The sequence below is a fragment of the Asparagus officinalis genome, chromosome 8 (assembly GCF_001876935.1).
Source record: "Asparagus officinalis chromosome 8, Aspof.V1, whole genome shotgun sequence".
Lineage (NCBI taxonomy): Eukaryota > Viridiplantae > Streptophyta > Magnoliopsida > Asparagales > Asparagaceae > Asparagus > Asparagus officinalis.
The window spans coordinates 102,773,699-102,796,433 of record NC_033801.1 but is presented as its reverse complement, the minus strand read 5'-3'; the positions used below and the strand labels follow the sequence as shown (position 1 = coordinate 102,796,433).

Below are 22,735 nucleotides of genomic sequence, written 5' to 3'. Positions count from 1 at the left end.
ACTATCCTAATGGAAGTGATGTGGTTTATGGTGGGTCCCAAATAAAGTAAAAAACTTTCTGAAAAATCTCCTGCTGTAGAGTTGATAGGGAAATGAAGATTATTGAATTAAATAAAGTGATGTGGCAGGAGAGAAGGAGGTGAAATTTCACCTCCTGCTGGAGATGGTCTAAAGTTTTTACCCTTTTACTTTTCCGTCTGAATACGTGACGTCACTGAGGTCGGATTATGGTCGAATGAGATCTAGTCCACTAATTATATTCCCTGTCAATTAACGCTACGAACCCTACTGATCGCTAAAACCCTATCAAAACCCGACAATCTCTCCTCTCTCTCTCTCTCTCTCTCTCTCTAGAGAATGAGTAGCAGCAGCAGCCCTTGCCCTTTGGACGCCGAGTTCTCAGATCAGATCGCTGCTCTTCTCGCTCCCCCATCTCCTCAATCTGAGCAGGCAATCTCTTCAATTTCATTTTCCCCTTTTAATTTCGTTCCAACTCTTCTCTATAATCTTCGATTTTAGTCTGAATTTTAAGCTTGAATTGAACTTTGAACTGTATTTTACATAAAAATTGAGAACTTTATCAAGTAAATTATGTCACTTATTTATTTTCTTCGCAGGAGTACTATGATGAGCTGATAGAAAAAACAAAATGCGATGGTATAAGAGTTAAGCGCACCAAAAAGATCGGAAAAGGTATTTTAATATAAATCTGAAGATCTTCGAATTTTTTTTGCATGTTTAATTTGATTGAGTCCTGTCTTAGAGCATTTAGAAATCGGTTTTCCAGTGAATGCCCAAGCAAAAACATCAAATTAGAATACCTGAACTAAATTTTATGATGGTCTTGTGGATTTGTGGATATGACTCGAGGTAGATAAGAAATGAGTACATTTGTCAGAGGTATGATGTTGCTCTTATTGAGGATAAATCAGAGAGAATTGTGGGAATTGGTTGGTTATTTACAATGGCATGGCACTAAATGCACCAGTTAACTGAGAGGACTCGAGATAAAATTGAAAGGCCTTGCCCGGAAGCAATTAATAAGGATATCATAATAGTGAACTTAATGGAGAAGATGACTCATACTAGAACTGTATAGAAGAATATGACTAATGTAGCTGACACCATAAATTTGGACGAAGGATTTTTGTTGTTGTTGTTGTACCTTATTTGTAAAAGGAATAAATGGAATATTTAAAGGATCTTAAATATAGATTTATCTCGTACCCTCTAATGGTAGCACTTCGAAATAGTGCTTTATGAAGCTATGCAGAAATGTTTGTCTGGTTCACTGTATAAGTGGTTTCTGGGCTCTGATCTTCAGTCTAGGGGTCTACTAAACTCCTGATTCAGGTTTCTTTGCCTGAGCATTTTTCAGTATTATTATTACCCCCTCGAATTTGTTGGAGGGTGGTACCAGAGCTTGAGCTGAAGTTTTCTCCCTGGAATTTCATAGGCTGTAATTCACTGTCTTGTGAATTTCACCAAATGTTAATTTTGTCCTTGAGCTTGTATTACTTCTTAACATGTGAAGTTCATCAAGTGTTGATTTTGAGCCTGAGCTTGTGTTACTTCTGTTATCGAATTGCAGGAGTCTTTGCAAACAAGGAATTCAAAGAAGGGGAACTTATTTTGAAGGACCAAATTCTTTTTGCTGCTCAACACAGTTCAAACAAGGTGTCCTTCATTTTTCTTTTCTAGTTAATATAATCTATCATCACCTTTGTCCATGTTTACTGAGATGAATGTGAATAGTAGAACTTGTTCCCTTTTCATGAGCTGATACTTCTCTTTTCACATTTCAGGTTGATTGTCTTGTGTGTAGTCGTTGTTTTTGTTTTATTGGTTCAGTAGAACTTCAGATAGGGAGAAAACTCTATTTTCAAAATACAGGATTGTCTAGAAAACAGGATTGTGATCATGACACCATATCTTCTACTTCAGAAGAAGATTTCCCTACTGAGTTACTTGATGAAGGCGAAGGTTTTATTACAGACCATAGTAATGGTGTTGGGTCAAGTACTTCCCAGAAATTGAAGGAGAATTCTCTTTCTGAAGAGATTCTGGAATCACTGATGAATGGTGATTTATCATTACCACACTCAAAGAACTTTTTATTGCCTCCAGTTGTTGCGTGTCCAGGTGGTTGTGAAGAAGAACACTATTGCAGGTAATATGTCATCCTTAATTCACAAAGACTAATCCAACATGTCTATTACAACACCTCTATTAGTTGAATGAGAAGACCTTGATATACACATCCCTGAACAATCGGTAACTAGCATGGTGATTGTGATTGTTATTGTTGTTGGTGTTCCTTCCCTACACTGGAATTGACTATCCCGCATCTTGTTTAGCATCTGTTTGGCTGTGTGCTAGTTGGTTTTGTCCATGGTCACATTTGGATGGACAATGCGGCACCTTTTTCGGTTTGGGACATTTTTACTGTAACTATGTATTCAGTAGATGATTTATGGGTAGTAATGGGATTTATTATCTAGCACCATATTGTTCTCTTATACAAGAAGCGGTTTTTTTCTCATGGTATGAATGCGAGAAGAGTATGGTGAAGGGGGACGGAAGGATTAGAAAGATGGTCAATTCTCTCATTAATCCTTGTAACATATCCTCATGTTTTATTTCTCATGTTGGTGCACTGTGGACCGGTTGATATTGGTTGACGTTGACACTTGTGATTAGGTGCTTTCCTTCTTGGTTATGTGCTGGTGATATGTGTTTGAACTTTGAACATTTTTATCCTACAGTTTAATAAGATTGAGGGGATCATCATCCCCAATATGCTCTTCCCAGAAACGTATTCATATTTTCTTTTGAAACCTGAGTATCAGGTAGGTGAAGATTTTCATAGTAAACCAATTATCATCTTTATGCATATTTTCTGGACTTCATTAAAAGTGTGCTAGGTGATATTTAAATGCATAAACATATATGGACCTCTGCAATACTCTACTTGTGCATGTAGGTTTCATCATCTCGATGTGATTTAATTGATTTTCCTAGGTGATATTTAAATGCATAAACATATATGGACCTCTGCAATCCTCTACTTGTACATGTAGGTTTCATTGTCTCGATGTGATTTAATTGATTTTCCCTCCATCTTTTGTAGTCAACAATGTGCAGACTCTGACTGGGGGTTGTTTCATTCTTTACTCTGTAATGGGAATGGTGTGGAATCCACACAAAGGGATGCACTCCTTAGGTTCATAGATCATGCTAACAGTAAGTTATTATTCCCACTTATTTGTCGTATATTAATATCTCCATCTTTGCATTGCCCAATTTTACACTCTGACACAACGGAACTGGTTAAACAAACAAATTGAATTTTAGATTGATGTTGACAGTCTAGTGGAACTTTTTCTAAACTAAGTGCTTTGATGGTTTCACAGATAAATTCTGTATTTTCATGATTTCATCTATATTATCATCTTTTAATTTATTTACATTTCTCTTTAGGGACTAATGATATCTTCATCCTTGCTGCTAAGGTATGGCAGTAATGTAGAGCCTTTATTTTCATCATGTCCGCAATAAATATATATGTCTATATTACATGATTTTTATTGGAAATTCTTGGGATGTTGCTGATAGAACTCTTCACGCTTAGATTAACAGATATTAAAAAATGATCTGTAGTGTTTCAATAGCTTTAATTTATACTTGATTGCATATTGAGAAAGCATATCGACAACAGTAGTTACCCACAATTCTGCAAATGGAGCTAATAGCCTAATATCTTTATTTTCTCAATGCAAGTTATTAAATGCTAAGTTTATATTGTAAATTGAAATTTGTCCTGCAAATGGAGTTTATATCTTACTCAGAGAACAGCTGCTGCATTTTAAAAGAAATTTACAAGACATTTTATCTACAATTCATATTTCTAGTAACCATACATGGTAAAATAGATATTTTCTTTTGGTGGTAATACCAAAGCATGCCTCTTTTTCTTCATAAATTGCATGTTTAAAGAGGTCCAACTGTATAGTGATGTTTGCATGACATTCACAGAATCTTCTATATTCTACCAAGAGGCTATGTTGTTGCCATTGTTTTGGAAAGTGCAGTTGCTTAGCAAAGGACTTGCTCTTAGGTGAACCAAACTGCATTCTTTCAAAATAATTTGCAATTCCTCATCTTTTTAAACTTACAAAATTTAGTGATCTGAAATTTGATTATCAAATAGGAAAGATAGGAAGAAATATCTGAGAAATGATTCATAAATTTCATAACATGCACAGAATTAAATTTTATTGAGTGCTAGAACAAATCTCAGAGTAGTACATCCATGAAAATGTAAGGGATGCATGCACCAAATGGACCAGTTCACTTGGGTTTTACTGGTGACATTGCTGTTCAGGAATGAGGAACCTTTTGTTCCTTGAACAGAAGGAATATGTAAGGGAGGCTCTAACTAACTTTAACATCTTTTTCATTATTTAGGCGATCTCCTTTGTCATTCTAAAGTACAGGAAGCTGAAACAACATATTGAAAATAGCAAGGATAAAGTATACCAGGAAGTTACAGATGGTTCCTGTTTTCCGTTGCTTTTTGATGCCTGGAAGTCCATTTCAATGGGATTCAAAGGAAGGTGGGCCATACAATCTTTAATTCTGGAAATTTCATCTGAGAATTACTTAACTGCAGAATACCTGACATAGTGAAAGAATTTTATCATGACATCGATCTGCTTTTTATGTACATAAATTAAGATATGTATGCACCATAATCAAAATATGTTCTGAAAATGTGCTAGGTGCTGCCACTATTCTAGGGCACTATGTTTTTACATTAGGACACTTTTCCATTTTTTTTATAATTACTTGATTAGCTATAAAATTCATTTCATTAGTTTTAATTTCCGAGAACTGAAATATATCTAAAATGAAGAGTTATAGAGTTTTTTATGAACTACTTATGTTTAAGAAAGTTATTATAAAGTCACTCATATTGATTTGAAATATAGAAATGTTAACAATTTCATTATTAAATGAAGAACATGAAGTGAGAATAATATTGAGGTTTATTTAATTATTAAATAAAAATTACATGAATAATTTTTATATATTTTTTGACTAGCACATTGCAATCCTTTCTTTAGAATACTTACTCTTGCATCGTTTTCGAAACATATAATTAGCTTCGCTAACTTATAGTAGTTTTAATATTACACGTGTTTGGCAAAATGACAAAAGCTGGGTCAGGATTAGTCCTAGCCCAGTTTCTTTCTAAACTGGTTTTAGTTTGGACCGGGGGAGGGCTAGTCCAAACTAAAACCAGTTTGGTGGCCTTTTTTTGACTTGCAAAAACTGGGCCAACATTGGCCCATTTTTTGCCAAACAGAAAAGCACCAAAAACTGAACCCGATTTCGTCCTGGCCCACTTTTGGAGTGCTGCCAAACACACCCTTAAATGTCTATTTTGCGAGTATACTATGTGTAGGCAGTGTGGCAATACATTCATGTCTTCTCCCCCCCCCCCCCCCCCCCCAGATTGGGTAATCATGTGTCCACATCATGTTTCATACTTTGTTAGCTTGTGTTGGTAAGTGTAGTATGGACAGAAAAAAGATGTACATGTGAGCGTAAGATGTGTGCAATGTGCACAAATGAAAAAAATGGACTACTAATTGTTCACTAGCAGAAATACCGTTTTGGCTACAATGCAACTCTTATCTTCATGTGTGGACTGGTTGATCTGTCCCTCTTCATGTCTGCCTTGTCGGATCTGCCCATTATCCTAATCTCCATACCTGAAAACACTTATATGAAAAATTTTATATGATTTCAGTCATTCAGTATATGTTCCTCTGAATTTAGTGGTCATATTTGTTCCATTAGTGAAAAGCTGTTTAGTGCAACCATTTGATGCACGCTTTAGGGTTCCCTAAGAAAAATTATCACATGTTTTAGGCGTGATATTATCTCTAAGGGTGTTACTCATGCCTTAACAACAGGGAGATAGATCCTTATTTTTAGAACCAATAGGAGAAATTTCTCTCTTTGCACCCACCCACCTGTAGTTCTTATACATTCATATATGTTTGGGAAAATGTCTGGAGGGTTGTTCAGCTCACATTTTAACTGGCTTAAGAAGTAAGTTGCGCTTTTCCTTGTTGAATTCTTAACATGATCTGTTTAACCTATTCCACGGGAACATGACTGTATATTTTTCCGGTCTTAATTGTAGCATCTTACCTCAGGTGGAACATGTAAGCTATTTCTGGTTTCTTCCAGAATCTTGCTGTTAAGTATCAAAATGGATCCAAGATTAGCCATGTCAGTCTAGTTTAGCTGGGACATAACTGATATGTTAGGATGTTGTCTTGAGCAAAAATAGCTTGATCATTTGATGTTTTAGCGTTTCTTTTTCATAAGCACAAACAGCTAAAATTAAGAGTTTCTAAATGACATTCAAGATTTAAACCCCTAAGTGCATACTGAATAGTGAATACACGGTTTGCATTTTAAAGGCTAATATGAAAGTTGCTCATTTAAGAAAAATGTAAAAGGAACAATACTGCTAGTTCGAAAAAGATTAACCTTGTATATTTCTAAATGCATAATATTGTAGCGTTATAAAATATTTTGTGTGGATTTAGCTTTTGTTTTCTTCTAACATGCGAACCCTTGTTCGTGCCATTGATTTTCATATATCATTTTGTTCTAGGTGGTGGGATTGTATATCTTTACCAGATGAAGTCTCATTTTCTAATGAAGCATCATTCAGAATGCAAATAAGGGACCTAGCCTTTACTGTAAGCATCAAATGACTGGTCGTGTATCGATTATAATGCTTAAATAAGTTCTATTGAGCAATGTATTATATTTTGCTCTTTTGAATAAAATTTGGCTAACATACTCTGTTTTGAATCTAGCAGAAAATGTATGAGTATCATATACATTTTTTAATAAAATTTGGCCATCATGCTTAATTTTTCAATCTCACAGAAAGCTTTGAGCTCACTGATCTTTTTTTCCTTTCTTTTTTTCTTTTTCTTTTTTTACCTATATACCCCACAAATCTACCCTATGTGCAAATTTAACCCCAAAATCTGAACTATTTGCTAATTTACCCCCACATCCTCCTCTGATATTGGGCTAAAATACCGTATAGATTTTCTGTGAAGGAACATACCCGGCATATTCCTCCATATTCTGGTATAATGGTTAGTATGTTAAATATAAGAATAATCTACCCTCATTGAGTTAGTTAAATAATAACTTCCAATTATGTTTAGAGAGGGACAGAGAGGCGAGGGAGCTGGAGGGGTTTGGCAGCGACGTGGATGGAGGGTTTACCACTGATGAGGACAGGCTAGTGTTTACTGTTTACGGAGGAGGAAGGGAGGGGTCAGGCTGGGGTTTTTTCTTTTTTTTTCCTTTTTTTTGTTTTTTGGTTTTTGGGGGTGGGGGGTTCTGGAATCAAGTCAATTCTTCCAAATGCAGCAATCATTATCTTCCTAGTATTGAATAATCTTCCACTTGAAGGAATGAACTGACAGTGAAAATGAAAATGGCATTTCTTTTTCTATTTCTTCCCTCATTTTTCTCTTACCACTTTGCAAGCTGATATCTGAAGAGCTTTTTCTTTTCTTTTCTCTTCTTTTTTCCCCTTTCCAAGCATGGCATCCAAAATATGCTAATCTGTTGTTTGATATCATACTGGAATTAGTTATGTACACATGCGGATGTTGAATCACAATTGTAAACTTGTAAGTAAGAAGAAACACCCAACAATATCACAATTGTAACTTGTAAGTAAGAAGAAACACCCAACAATATCAACCAGCTTCTACTTGCAGCTTGTTTTTCAGATACAGGAAGCGTAAGCGTGTTTGCAGTACTCTTGGAAAGTTACTTTGTTTATACTTGGTGGCCAAATTTCATGACGAATCATTGTATAAAGTAATAAGCAATATTTAATTTCTTCACAATGTTACAACAGCTATTTGCATATTACTACTAAATATATAAAAAGTCTACGTATTCTCATGGTACTGCTAAGTATTATACAACATTTTAAAGTTCTAATGAAATGTGCTGTTACATTTCCAGTCATTGCAGCTGCTCAAGGATGCCATCTTCAATAAAGAATGTGCACCCTGTATCCTTTGTGGTTAATGTCTTTATTATTCATTAGATACTTTGGCTCAGTGTTGATATGCCACTGAGACATAGCTCAGTAATAAAATGTGGGATTGGGTTGTGCAAGGCCATCAAGACCTGCTGGCTGCTGCAACCTCTGCTCGGAAATATGACATTTTCAGTTTTAATTTCCTTGACTTTATTTAAGTATTCTCACTTGAAATCTACGGGACCATTATTGGTATGTTTGAGCTGAACAATCTGTAAGTAACATGCTATTGAAACAGTTATGGCTTCTGCTTTATATCAACATTTTGTTTGATTTAACGTCTTTGCTATCTATTTTACATATGCAGGGATTTGGTTGTGGCATCACCAGTGGAAGATTATTTCATATATATTGATGATCTTCCATTTCCAGAAAAAGTAAATATTGTAATTTTACTCTTTTTTTACATTTTTGCTTAATAATTGAGACCTTTTCTATGGTGAAATTTTTAATTGCTCCAGGAAGAAGCTGAAAAAGTAACAAAGCGGTTTCTCAATGCTCTAGGTGAAGAATACTCAGTTTGTTGCCAAGGTTTGAAAGAAACCTATTTGTTTTTGTCTCTGAGTCTGCGTATTCTCTTTTATACTGTAATAAAGTGAGTGTGAATTACTAAACTTGAATACCAGCGGTATGAAATCCCTTAGAAGCACAGCAAGAAGTCACTTGAAAGAGTCTGTCACTAAGTTGCTGGTGAAAGTTGTATAATTTATTAAATCACATGAAAGCTTCAGAAATATTAACTATGTATCATTGCTGCCATCTCTGACACATGTCAATGCCTTGTTTTTCTCTATTGATAGATTAAACTTATGATGGTCTGAACGTATACCTTTTCTTCATAATTTATTCGTTGATGAAGTAAATTGTTGCCAGTTTGCCACTGCTAAATTTATCAAAATAGTATTTCACCTTATCTTGACAAGTGAAGCTTACAAATGTTACCTTTTTCCATGCATATCCTTAAAGTCAAATCTTAGCTAATCAATTTACTAGAGTAAAACTATAGTTAGTTACAAGCTAGTCTATCATTTTGTTATGACTCAAAAATTTATTCTAGCGTGGACAAAAAGAATTTTCTATTTAATATTTTTTTCTGCTACTTCATGTTTACAGTTAACTATAGAAATTAGAAATTAATTCCAAAACTGTGAGATGACCAGAATGCTGAAAGTTGTTAAAGAAATCAAGCAAGCAGGAGACTGAAACCGAGTTCTAAAACAATGATTAATTCACTCTTAATCGCTTGGTTAATTCCTTTCTCAACTGGTATTTCTTTCACATATTTTACCATTCTTCATTGATGATTGCTAATTTCCTTTACTATTCTTCATCTTCTTCGAAATACTTTTTGTTGCATGTATTTTTTTTGACTGAATAGAACTCCCTGTATATCAGGCACTGGATTCTACCCTCTACAAAGTTGTATGAACCATTCATGCTGCCCAAATGCCCAAGCATTTAAAAGAGATGAGGTAACTTATCATGCTATTGTCTTGAAAATTCTTAGGTCCTCAATGAGTAAGAAGGTGGCATACACCACACTAATAGGAATAACCCATGTGGCACAAACCACATGAAAAAGAGAAATGATGGTATTAAATAATATTTCTTGTGTACAAGTCCTATTCCTATTAGTGTGGCGTACGCCACGTGGTGCTCATGGAGCACCTAAGAAAATCTTAAGTAATAATCATCTATGATATTTTAAAACAGAATCTGAATGTTTTAAGTATGTCCTATGTTGCATGGAAATGAGTACGGGTATGGGTACTGGTATGGCTACAGGACAAGGTAATTTTGTAAAATGGGTATGGGGACACAGCTATATATATGCATAGATGTATGTGTGTATGTGTAAATATATTATTGAGATTAATAGTTTACATGAGATCAATATTGTATTTCCATTAACATGTTATGAGAAGTGTAGGATATACGTCCGAGAAGTTTATGATGAGTTGTTTTAAATTAAAAGATGTAATATAATTGAGTGCATGCCCGGATAGATATAAGCACATACTCAATAAGTGCCAACGAAGTGTCTGTGCGGGTACAGGTATGTGTACATGTCGGATATGGGTACAACTTCAGATAGAAGTACTCAGGTAACATAGGATGTTACTGTGCATAAATTTATGAATTTTATTTTGATACTTCTGTTATTCGTGTTCTTGTGAAAGAATTTGCATTGGCTTCATTTACCTTGAAATCTTCTGCATGAAATTTCCCTAAAATATTTTGCCCATGATAAATATTGGAACCACAAAACAGGATTAAATTGTAATTCTGAGAAAATTTCAACTTTGGGTATGTAAATCACATTTTTCATAATGCATACTGCTTTGATGTGCACGTCCATGCTAGAGACTTTGAGTATATAGCTTATGCAATCAAGAAGAAACAGATTGTCCTTAAAAGTGGAGCCTATGTTTTATTTTTATTCACTGGGAGCAAAAGGATGAAAAAGATTCGTAATCATAGAAGTTGATTTATCTTGATCTATCTACCAAATGTAGAATTTTCGAAGACAATACTAAAATTGGGCAGTCTTAATACCAGTGTAACCATTATGCGAGCCTTGCTCCAAACATTGTAGCTGCAGTTATGATATATGTTTTCCCTCTGAATACAATTCTTTGTTTACTAAGGTGAGCATATGTTCTCTACTCCACTGCTTAAACATCTAAGCTCCAGCCACATCTCTGTGATCTTTTGTTCCTTCGTAGAGTGTACGGACATAAGGACCAAATAGCAGGGCACTAATAGATGTTACCTCAATGTGTTGATGTGTCTGCTATATTTAGATGCTCTGTTTCTTTCCTTTTTCTTCGAAAAGAAAGTGATCAATTTTATTCATTTTTTCACTGGGTCGTGTGGCATTGCTTTGATCTCATAACACAAAGTAATATTTGTCTTTGGGAATTGTAAAGGTCAATTGCAGATGCGCCCTCTATGCTATAGTGGATTAGCCAAATTATTACCCCAAAAATTATTCTATTAAACCTTAGACGCCTGATGCTCAAATGGAGTTATTTCTCAGTTATTTGATTGCCAGAGTTGTGTGTTAAACAGCTATAAGAGAATAGGTGTCTATCTGCAACATGCTGAAATATCGGCAGGCGTATCTGCAACTAACCCTTTAATTATAAGATCCTATGCCCTTCGAGTACTTCAACTTAAAATGTTTATGCTTTGGTTTCCCCTTGCGATATTTTCCTTATTATCTATTTATTTATTTTTCTGTTTGAAGACTATATGGTCAATTTCTTTCCGCTTTATCCTATCTGTGTTAAATTTCCTCCCAAATGCAGGATAAAGACGGACAAGCAGTAATACTTGCAACCCGGTCCATCTCTCTAGAAGAGGAGGTAGTATTCATTTTCTAACTCTTATCTCATCAAATTGTCTTTGTTTATTTACGATGTCCTTCTTGCCTACAATTTTAGTTTAATCGCTTGTAATTACCCTTGCAAGTCCATTAAAGACTTTTAAAATTCGAAACATGACTGCAGATTACCATTTCCTATATTGATGAAGATGTTCCATTTGAGGAGAGACAAGCTTTATTAGCAGACTATGGCTTCAGATGCAAGTGTCAGAAGTGCTTGGATGAGCAGCCTTAATGCGCCCTTAACAGTCTCATATTTTTTTTTTTCATATGCCAATTGAGTTTTAAAATATAGTTTATATTTTTTTTTCTATATGCAAAAGGGTTGAATTGGTATCTCCATCCATGTCTTTCTTTCCTGGTGAAATGTGTTAAAAAGGTAGAGATGCTGGTTGTAATGCTCTCCTAAGTTAGATACATATTTATTAATTCAACAGTTTTTTGCTATCATTTACATATTTTTGTATTTCATCGTCTTGGTGTAAATTGTCTCCAAGAAGAACGTATATTTGTAGCAGGATGAGTTCAAATGTCAGCTCATTGGCGTTGCATGAAATCTGCAAGGGCTTTCCCCCCTCTTTTTCCTTCACTTTTTTCAGGCCTCTTGACTCGGTAAAAGGCGCTAATATTATAGCCTTGATAATTATTCCATATATTGGATCTGTTTGCATTTCGTTCTCGTCTTTGTTTCAAAAATATATTTATCAATTAAGGTGAGCACTAATCCGTTTGAACCGATGAAAACAGTCTACCTGACAATTTTGCCAGTCTGATTTTAGATTATGTTTGGGTGATTTGGTTAGAAATTCCAACATAAACGTACCATCTCTCAATTCTTTTAAAGTCCACTCTTTCTTTCTGTTGAATAATAAATTTTAACCACTAAAAAGAAAAACAATGTACCTCCAAAGCTACTATTTTATTGTATTGATCCAAATAACTAAAATATGACTTAGAATAAAATCCAATTCAAATAATTCGAATGAGGATTGTTGAAAATCACATTTTTCAAGAGATACAAAGAAGGGAGAAAAACTAGAATCCTGCTACGTAATCTCACAGAGGATAAATTCCAATTAAGGACAAATTTTCAAAACCGACCCATTTGGGTTTTTAATTGCAAAAAACGATCCATTTTAATTTTAATTATAAAAACCGACCCAGTTGGTTAAAATTGGGTCGGTTTTTAAATTATTTTTTTTCCCAAACTTCACGGGAGTTCAACTCCCGTGAAGTTTTGTTATGAGAAAAAACTTCACAGGAGTTCAACTCCCGTGAAGTTTCCCAAAAAATTTTAAAAAAACCAACCTGTTTTCAGCCCCTAGCTGAAAACAGGTCGGTTTTTGTAAATATTTTCAAAACCGGTCGTTTTTTGCAATTAAAAACCCAAATGGGTCGGTTTTGAAAATTTGTCCTTCCAATTAAACCTAAATGAAAATTCTTCACTTAACCCAAACGGTGTAAGCCCCCGATGGATGAATTTCACCTAAACCCGTTTGCCAACAGAGAAACAACACAGAGGATGCGGTTGAATATCTTTGTCTTGCACGTCACTAAAAAACCAGTTTCGGAAAATCCTGGCGTTTGTTCAAATAGATACAACACACATCCTGGCGTTTGTTCAATAGATACAACACGCATAACCACAGCGTTCACAAAAAATTCATTAACACACCCCTAATAAGTTAACTTTTAGATTATACAATGATAGAGCTGATATACACTGTACTCAACTTTTGGAGCACATTGCAACATAAATAATGCATTGGAATAGGAATTTAGTTTCACAAAGAAAAATACATTCGGTGCATTGACCAGCATTTGAATACAGAAATTGCACAACATCCGTTGGTGCGGACTCCCACACTTCTGATGGCTTCTTCTACCTGTGCGCCATAGAAAAAGTTCACAACATCTGCACACTAAATATAAAAACTTACAGGTTTCTCAATATTAGTTCCTTATATCTTTCATACTTTGAAATTAGTCCTTCAAACCATTGAAATTGGTATTAGATTCCCTAATTCTTAAGTTACTTTGAAAATAGTCCCTCAAGTCACTAGTAGAATTAGCAATTACAGGGACTAATTTTAAACACCTCATGAGAATTGGAATTGGAGGTCCTAATAGAAATTTTGATGATTTGAGGCTATGTAGCACGGACACGGATCCGACACGGCCATCCGACACGCCGACACGAGGTAAATCCTAAAAAATACATAGGATACATGTGTTCGACACGTGTGTCCGACACGGACACGACACGACACGGCTTCATGTTATGCGTGTCCGTGCTTCATAGATTTGAGGAACTAATTGCCCTTTGGACAACAACATAAGCAATGGTTCCGGTCTATTGGAAAGTAAAGTTTTCCCACACTAAGGGTTAAGGTTAGGGATTGAATTGCCAGACTCGAAGTTTAAACAACTTAATCTTTTCAGCGGATGTAATATTGCTATTTGGATAAGTCTTAAGGACTCACTTACGACGGTTATAATCTCAATAAAAATGACAAAAAGAATCCGGTTGTATATAGCCTTGAACCTTGTTCAGTTTCCTACGGGCTTCCAGACCTAAAGACAGGGGAGACGCTAAAAAGGGTAAATTTCACCAACTCACCATGAACTTTGGGGCAAGCTGGACAAACCCACACCCCAAATACAAAAAGAGAAACTCCCCCAAACTGACTAACACACTTTATTTAAAGGAAAGTGACCAAAAGTAGACGATTAGCTGAACAGGTAAATTTCAATGAAGAGGGGGTTATTTTTCTAAAAAGGATATTTTAGTTGCTAATCCTTTAACTCCGTTTGTGGAAATTTTAAAAAATTCAGGCAGTTTTGTGAAATTCCTTAAGTATATAGTGTTTAGTAGAATTTCCAAAGTTCAGGGGGGTATTATGCAACTCGCCTCAAGTTCCGGGGGTATAGTGAAATTTTACTCCTGAAAAAATGACAGTTTTGTGACTGAACAGGTAGTTGGTAGAATAATTAAATCTTCAATTGTAGAAATCTCTTTTCTGATTCCTGATGGACGATTAGCTGAGGAATTGTTCTCCAATATTCAGATTGTCAAAAATAAATAAATTGTTTACCTTTATTTGATTGATCCATTAAAAATCACACCTTGTCTCCCACAAGTAACCATTATGGTTTGTTTGATGGAAGTTGTTAATGTATATGTTTCTCATGCAGCAGTACATGTGTGCATCATGTATCAACTATACTCCTAAACCTGTTCCATAAAGAACTTTACTTCAAATTAACCCAAAGCAAGAACTAGTTAATTACCACAAAAATATTAGCTTATATCTGGACCACCAAAGAAGTGCTCCAAGCCTGTGGAGCTGAATACATTTGAAGAAACTGCACGTTCTGGTTTGTTAGGTGAAATGTGAAGCAGATACTTGATGAACCTCTGAAGCAAAGAAAATAAAGAGTCATTTATCATGTGACGCAAGCAAAATTAATATTACAAAAACAGGCAAAGAAAATAAACATTTAAGTACTGAAAATATATAGCAAAAATCTTAGTTCAATTACCAAAATAAACTATAAGAAAGACATCAATCAGTGGGAACTGGGAGGTGACTAGGTGTTAATATGTTATAACAGAGATAAGTATTTGGAGCTCCTGCAGTTATGTTAGGAATATAGTACATTAAACTGGTACCTCAGAGACGAATGCAATTCTCAATAGCTAATCTCAACATCCTAAATCAGTCTAGATTCTTCCCCAAAATAGGAAATCTTGAACGACCACACTTTGTTTGCCTAGGCATAAAGGGCTAGCCAGAAATGTTAAATTTACAGTATGGGAGCTAGCTACCATGGTCCACCAATTAGCAAGGGCTTGCTAACCTCAGACTTATTGAAGAAAAGGATCAGATGGATGATGAAAACTTTTTAATGAAGATATAAACAAATGCTTTGTCATACTTTTTTAAAAACCTAGTTCGGATAAAGTATACTGTCCAATAGCAGAAACATATTTTGATATAGCTAGAGGTAAAAGTGATCCAATGGCAGTTTACAGATAATTGGTGTATAATCTCTGGGTTTGTATCGACATGCCAATCTGGTTCAAGCTGGCGTACAAAGGACGAGCGCCCATTCTCTGTGCTACAAAATATAACCTGCAAAGTACGAGGGAAAATAGTTCGATCAGATTGAGTCACATCTTAATTCGATACCAATATGATCTATAAATCTGATATCATCTCCCTTCCGGATAATTATGATTTACAAATATGACGTATATATCCTACAGTTCAAAAACTACTGGATCCATTTTTTAGTTAGTAAAAGTATTGCTCTCTGAGAGTTTGAGGCTATGAATTGATTAAAATATCTATGATCAAAAGTAAATGCTCCTTTGAATTTTCCCTTCTCAAATCCGCCTAGAATAAAATATCTATGATCAAAAGTAAATGCTCCTTTGAATTTTCCCTTCTCAAATCCGCCTAGAACTGAATATCTACACAAAATATCCCAAATTTGCCCTTCTTTCTCCACCATATAAACTGACAATAAAGAAAAATTATGAGATGGTTGAGTTTCAAAGATAGCCAGTTAAGTTTAATGGATGAAATGCTCAGATGTTATTTTAAGTAACAATGAGTACACATCACATATAGTATAGGTCCCCTAAGGTTCAACTACTAGAGAATACAAGGGAAAGATGCCTCACCTTATCTCGAGTTAAACCACCAGACATGAAGAGCCCAGCATCATCCAAAGCTGATAAAACTTTTTCCTGCACCACTATATGTTTGTAGTAAGAAACCGGCTCAGAGGCATAGCATACTTAGTAAAAATAAAATAAAATAAAAACCAAAAAAAACAAGATGCGCTACTTCAAAAACATAGAAATGAGCCAAAATTCGGGGGTATGTTTTGCATATGTTTATGCAAACATTTTCCCTGAAGGACATTTACTAATTTACATCAGATGGATTTAACAAAAATAGTCACAAACCATAACACGAGATCCAGTAACCCAAGTTGTAGAACGTAAAAACATAATTTTTGAAGAAGACAATGATGGTGCATGCTGTCCAATACTAGCATGATTACAAAAATGTGATTCAGCTTTGCTGGGTTGAAGGTCACAAGAGATACTCAAGCAAATGACTAATCAGAAAACTTTACCGTAAATACATAGCATCATACCACGTGTAGTGCATATGACATGTATGGTACCCCAGGGTTATACGTATCACATGCATGTATGGTACCACAATGTTATCTCCATGATATATACCAGAGTATCATTCCCTAGCATGTATGCATGTATTGCTCAACTGTGACTCCCTTTTTTTTCAGTATCTTCTTTTTTACAGTATACCACCATGCTCCATGACATATGCCCAGCACATTTAGGCAAATTTCAAAACAGCAAATACAAGGTATCATAAAGAATATCAAGAAACGAAAGTAGTTATACACATCTATCTTTTCAATTTTAACTTTTTACCTCTCCCTCATTCTTTATTAATATTTTCCTGTGGTATGAAATATTATTCTTAGATTTATCATCATATTATTGATTTATTGATACCCTGTAAACTTTGTGGGTATGAGTACATTCTATCAAGTTACCACCTTTGAGAGTGCTATTCTTCTTTACAAGCGAGTGTTATCATTAAACTCTATATTATTTTAACTTTATGATACTTATTTACGGCTCATAAAAGTAAGGCCAAAAATGTCTAGAGTTGTCTATCAATGCAGAAAGTTTCATGTCAATGATAAAGATAGGTAACTAGGGAAAAACTAAATAAAAGAGAATAGATGACTAGATGAAAACTCCAAGAGAAAAACTCACTAGACATGACACATATTCTTCAAAGAAAAGCTTGGTATTGTAAATCAAACCTGCTTGGCCATTGGTAAGGAATATCTACTCTTACATATGTTGACCTTGAAGTGAAATCCTAGAAATGAACTGATCAAGGTTCTATATATTCCTTGGGAAACATCTGATGTGAGACCATATAGTCTCCATGGGCAAGTGTTTGCAAAACATGTCATAATTGAACATTTTTCAAGCAAGTTTGCCAGGAATTTGGAGAATTAAGAAGGTATACTTTCCGAGTTCAATGAATCTAGAAAGAATTTTGAAACCAAAGGTCATACAAAGTTTCATAACAACCTTGCGTTATGCACCGTTACAAGTTACTTACAAGACGCATGAATATCAAACTACTCACAATGTTCAAGATTAGTCTTGCACAATAGGGTCAACTTCATGGAAAGAAGTCATATACAGCCAACTATTGGAGGGAGAGAGAAAAAATCCAAGTATGCACACACCTCACTTTCATCATCGAGAATTCTTTCCATTAGATAAAGATCGCAGAACTTTGTGATCTCTAAAAGCACCTCACGGACGGAGGACCTCACAGTCGCATGCTTCTGGAATGACAATTTAAAATACTGTTAATCCATTTATTTATTAGCAGTAAAAGGAACACCAATGAGGTAATCATCATTCACCTGTAGCTCCTCTGGGCTGGTCTCCTCGAGGATTATACCGACTAACTGGCACGTAACCTGAATTTGATAAAAATGGAAAGATTATAGCTCCAGAGGACAATACTCATGCAGTATATACATGCACTAAGCAGCAGATAATATACATATAGAAGGCTGATAATACAATATAATTGATCAATTTTCTTTTTTAAAAATCTACTGCATATGCACAATTACATCTAGTTGATTAAGTTCACAATTCCTTTTTCACTTTGAATTTTAGGTGAATTCTACCGCAAACCACAGCAGAAATGTTAGGGTATGAATTTAATTAGACTTTGAAGATTGAATTTTGTCACTGCAACGTAATCAACCACATTGGATGTTGAGAATCTCAGTTACATGCAATATTTGCTATTTAATAAGAATGAAATAAGAAAAGAATAATCTATATAGATTATCCAAAGAACCTTGAAGAAAAGGTAACCACAAGTTTAAATAATTGTTGTTCATTGAAATTGAAGCCAATACAGATAAAAATGGCTACAATCAGTGCTCTAAAGAAAGGTTTAAGCACCCACTTAATCGCCAGCTTAAGCAGATGTGTGATAAAAATGCGCAGGATATGAATTATGCACTCAATTATGTGGCATCTGCTTAATTGACCAATTTTTAGTAAGAGTCCGCATTATTTGTTTATGCGGGCTTTTTTAATTTGATTGCAGGTTGACCCCGTTTATCCAAACCTGATCCAACTAACTATAAAGTAAATTAAAAAAAATCTAGCCCCTATCTTTTCCCAAATGGCATCTGCTTAATTGACCAATTTTTAGTAAGAGTCCGCATTATTTGTTTATGCGGGCTTTTTTAATTTGATTGCAGGTTGACCCCGTTTATCCAAACCTGATCCAACTAACTATAAAGTAAATTAAAAAAAATCTAGCCCCTATCTTTTCCCACTTTTTTTTGAGTATCGCATTAATTTTGATGCATGGATTCAATTTTAAAGTGGTTAACCAGTTATTGAATGTTCAGTCGAATGTTTGTAGGTATTTTCTCAGTGTATTTTCTATTTTCCGTGAGTTTTATATATTTTAACATATGATAAATAATATATATATATAAAATTAAAAACACATAATTCCACATAATCTGATTAACTGATGCTTAATTCAATTATTCGTTAAGCATTCCTAGACCAAGCACATAATAAAAACCGTGTTTTTGAACATTGGCTACAATGTCAGCTAGTTACATGCATCCTAATTCCTTAAATATAAAAGACCATCAACCATTCAATTATATTAAGACTTTCAGAAGGAGCTACATATGAAGGCTAGTCAATAATGCTCAACGAAATTTAAAATGCAGCTAATAATTGTCAAAAGATAAAAATTAAAATTCCTTAAAAAGCAGAATCAACTCCCATATAATTTGAAGACATCATGAACGACAACACAAGCTCAAGCCTTTTGCATATCAACATATTAATATAGAGCCTATCAGCTCTGCCAGAACCAAAAAAAAGTTCTCTATCAATCACGTGTGGCTCAATGTTCACACTGAAATTAGCTTCATCAACTAATGAACCATCCTAAAAGAAACATGTGAGCTAAGCTAAGTTTATCATTGAAAGGCATATACAAGAGTACCTGAACTATTACTTTGAATCGTAATCAAGCTAGCATCATGACTAGCTAAATCAGTCTTACGCGTATCTTATTTGACATATCATGGGCACTTCTACATTTAGAGTCCAGAAGCCAAATAACTAGATCAAAGATTCAACACCCAATGTCAAAGGTTAAGGGTCATCAACCGTTAGAACTATCAAATTAAATAAGTTAAGAAGCAATGTTATCAATGCACGAGGCGGAATGGGGGCGCAAATAATCTTTGTGCGCACATGCGCAAGGCGCAATGCGATGCGCGCGCCTGAGTGATGCAAGGTGCACACCGCACACATAATTTTTCAAGATAGATAATCAAGCACAAAAGAAAATGTTTAGAAATTCACATAAAATGTCAGGATAATAATTCTTACTACCAAATCACAATATAGGTCTTAATTTCTAATGCTAACACATCAAACATAGTAGCAAAGTTCATAATTTTTCAATTCAAATATCAAATTAAGACTAATATCCAAGAAAAATCAAAAAGTAAATGAGGATTAGCTAGGGTCCTCAATTGAAGGCTACTATAAAGGCCTAATGGATTTAGTTTGCTTTTCAGGATATGGGTTATAAGTATAAAAACTCAATTGAAATGTTAACGAACAAAAAATATATAAGGCTATCTACTACATGCGCCCTATGCAAAGTCAGAATGGTTGCGATGAGCAAAAAGCGTTGTTGCATCAAATACGGGGCGATTCACCATTGCCCCGCATTGTAAGGCGCATAAGGCACAATGAGGTGTGCGCCTTTGAAAACACTAGTTAGAAGTATATTTCAACTCAATATTAAATAAGCCAAGATAGGACATGAGATAAGCTAGGACATAGGAACAATATTGGATTTGACTAGACAAAATAAGTTCCATGTAGAAGGTTGAAAAGAATGAGCGTTATAGTACATATTAACAGTCAAAATTCAAGAAATACCTAGGAGTAATCATTTTTTAATTCAGGGTCAATTGTTCATCAAGATAATGAGGTTGAGGATGATTTGGTCCATCAAAACAATTTAGGATCGTGGAGGAATCTTTGAGTTCTATGTGATCGTAAAATATCTCTAAAATTGAAGGAAAAATTCTATAGGATAGATATAACTTCCAGTCTTCCACAATGATTTATAAGTCAGATTGTTAGACAATTAACAGAGGTGTAGTAAATGAGTGTAGGAGAAATGGGAATATTACAAAGAAGAGTGAATATACACTAAGAGATATAATAAGAAATAAGTGCATTGGTAGGAAGTTAGAGGTTGCTCCTATTCTGAACAAGATGAGAGAGAACCGTTAGAAATGGTTTGGTCATGTGCAATGCAAGTCATTAAATACACCAATTAAGAAATTATAGGAAATCAATAGAGAAAGAAGGACCAGAGATAGGCCTTAGAGTACTTGTTTAGAAGCAGTAAACTGAATGGAGGAGATAGCCTTCAATATAACTGAGTAGAAAAGTGTGATTCATGTAGACAACACCCAATATTTAGGATAAAGACTTTGCTTGTGGTTAAGCTAGAAGAGAAGTAGCTTAATCAAGATTGACTCAGTACTCAATTAACCTCATTCAACTCCACTAAGCATTGCAATGTACATGTTGATATCTAGAAGTTAGATTATGCAAAATTCGTAGATAGTACTACATCCATTATATGAAAGTCGTAGCATAGTACTAGGACCAGTAAAGGTTTAAAATTGGCTTAGTATCAGACCCCACCCTACCCCAACCCCTCCCCCAAAAGAAAAAACTTTGGACGATTATCAGATAACCTCCCATAACTCTTTCAAAGATCAGAAAACCCCCTCAAATTTAGGGTCATCAGAAACTTCCTTTAGTTTTAAGGTTATATCAGAAAATCCTCTAAATGTGTGCACCGCAATTTTCACTAGAAAAAAACACCCCCTTGCGTAATTTTACCCACCCATGTGAAATATTGTTGTTAATATTGTTAGAGGGCTTTCCAATAAAATCTTAAAGGTAAAGTGGGTTTTATGATAACCCCTAATTTAGGTTTGGGGTTCTAATACTTTGAAAGCTAGAGAGGCTATCTGATAATCGTCCAAAGTTTGTTTTTTTGGGTGGATATTTAGCTGGTTTCATTATATAAATTATAATCAGTTGCTTAGAATTGACATGATTATACCCCTATAGATTTTGAGTGAAGAACTCTTCATTACACGAGCTAGTATGGCCAATATTTCATAAAGTTGGTATATACATACGGTTATAAACATGTCAAATCTCATAAACTTGGTATCCCAAAGAATAACAATTATGGGCATATCTCATAAATTTTGGAATTCCTTATTACCAACTTTTGTCTACCCCTCTACTTTTATAATACCCAAACACTAATAAATATCAGATTTCATTATACCCAATTAATGGCATACCTTGGAGATATATACCGAGTACAGATCAGATATAACAAAACGAGCATATAGGCTTAATTTCCTTGCTAGTGGACCAAAACTCTAGTTTCAGCTAACATTATTAATTCTTTCAATAAATCAGTGGCATAAACTGAAAGAAGGTTGGTGGATTCATAGAAAAACAGTAAGCTACTGTTAGAAAGAGTTCCCAAGAATGTGCATGTACTAGAAGACAATTAAAAACTGTAATTGTGCAAGTTGGAAAACTACCTTTCTCCCTTCACTTAGCTTATGCCTGACAAGTTGCTCCAGAGTCAGCTGGAAAAAGAAATTAACAATCTTAGAATTCTAATTGTTGATAGAAAGTGCGAAACTTTAAATTGACTTTTACTAACACCTTTACTGGTCGGAACAGCTCATCAACTGCATCAAGTGCTTTTGAGTCTCCAGAAGACGAACAAATTTCAGGGGACGAGAAAGTTGTACTTGAATGCAATCTGACACCAGAAGGACCAGAAACTGGAGTACGCCTTCTAGGTTGTCTTCTATGGTTCTCTGGAGGAGCCCTCAAGAGCTTCCAAGCAAAGATAATTGCGACCGAAAGAGCAGCAAAGGTTGTGACAGAGTGTAGTCTCTGTTTTGATAAGAATTAAAATTACTTTTACAAC

General features: G+C 34.8%; 2 protein-coding genes across 3 annotated transcripts; one reads left to right on the top strand and one right to left on the bottom strand.

Annotated features, from left to right (window-relative positions):
• On the top strand, positions 301–12,023 carry LOC109819559 (histone-lysine N-methyltransferase ATXR2). The gene is made up of 15 exons (XM_020385315.1): positions 301–450; positions 618–693; positions 1,592–1,677; positions 1,806–2,170; positions 3,131–3,243; positions 3,481–3,512; positions 4,468–4,616; positions 6,695–6,782; positions 8,083–8,131; positions 8,321–8,375; positions 8,469–8,538; positions 8,623–8,692; positions 9,557–9,633; positions 11,473–11,529; positions 11,674–12,023. The coding sequence occupies exons 1-15, from the start codon at positions 358–360 to the stop codon at positions 11,782–11,784; spliced, it is 1,491 nt and encodes a 496-aa protein (XP_020240904.1). The 5' UTR covers positions 301–357; the 3' UTR covers positions 11,785–12,023.
• On the bottom strand, positions 13,083–22,486 carry LOC109819742 (peroxisome biogenesis protein 22-like). Of its 2 annotated transcripts, none has more exons than XM_020385603.1 (8): positions 22,465–22,486; positions 22,338–22,385; positions 18,048–18,104; positions 17,865–17,966; positions 16,240–16,305; positions 15,584–15,685; positions 14,841–14,967; positions 13,083–13,471 (listed from the first exon to the last, which is right to left on the bottom strand). In XM_020385603.1, exons 4-7 carry the CDS (start codon positions 17,892–17,894, stop codon positions 14,851–14,853), a joined length of 315 nt encoding a protein of 104 aa, XP_020241192.1. In that variant the 5' UTR covers positions 17,895–17,966; positions 18,048–18,104; positions 22,338–22,385; positions 22,465–22,486; the 3' UTR covers positions 13,083–13,471; positions 14,841–14,850. The 2 variants fall into 2 exon arrangements, with proteins under 2 accessions (XP_020241192.1, XP_020241193.1); XM_020385604.1 differs by having other exon boundaries at positions 13,083–13,464.

Bases quoted from the DNA above. Each gene is read 5' to 3' on its own strand.
- LOC109819559 (XM_020385315.1), top strand. From the start codon at position 358: ATGAGTAGCAGCAGCAGCCCTTGCCCTTTGGACGCCGAGTTCTCAGAT. The intron at 451-617 runs GCAATCTCTTCA...TTTTCTTCGCAG, and splicing joins CATCTCCTCAATCTGAGCAG to GAGTACTATGATGAGCTGAT. The intron at 11,530-11,673 runs GTAGTATTCATT...ACATGACTGCAG, and splicing joins CCATCTCTCTAGAAGAGGAG to ATTACCATTTCCTATATTGA.
- LOC109819742 (XM_020385603.1), bottom strand. From the start codon at position 17,894: ATGGAAAGAATTCTCGATGATGAAAGTGAG. The intron at 16,306-17,864 runs GTGTGTGCATAC...ATAGTGGTGCAG, and splicing joins TTCTCGATGATGAAAGTGAG to GAAAAAGTTTTATCAGCTTT. The intron at 14,968-15,583 runs GTAAACTGCCAT...TCTTTGCTTCAG, and splicing joins AGATTATACACCAATTATCT to AGGTTCATCAAGTATCTGCT.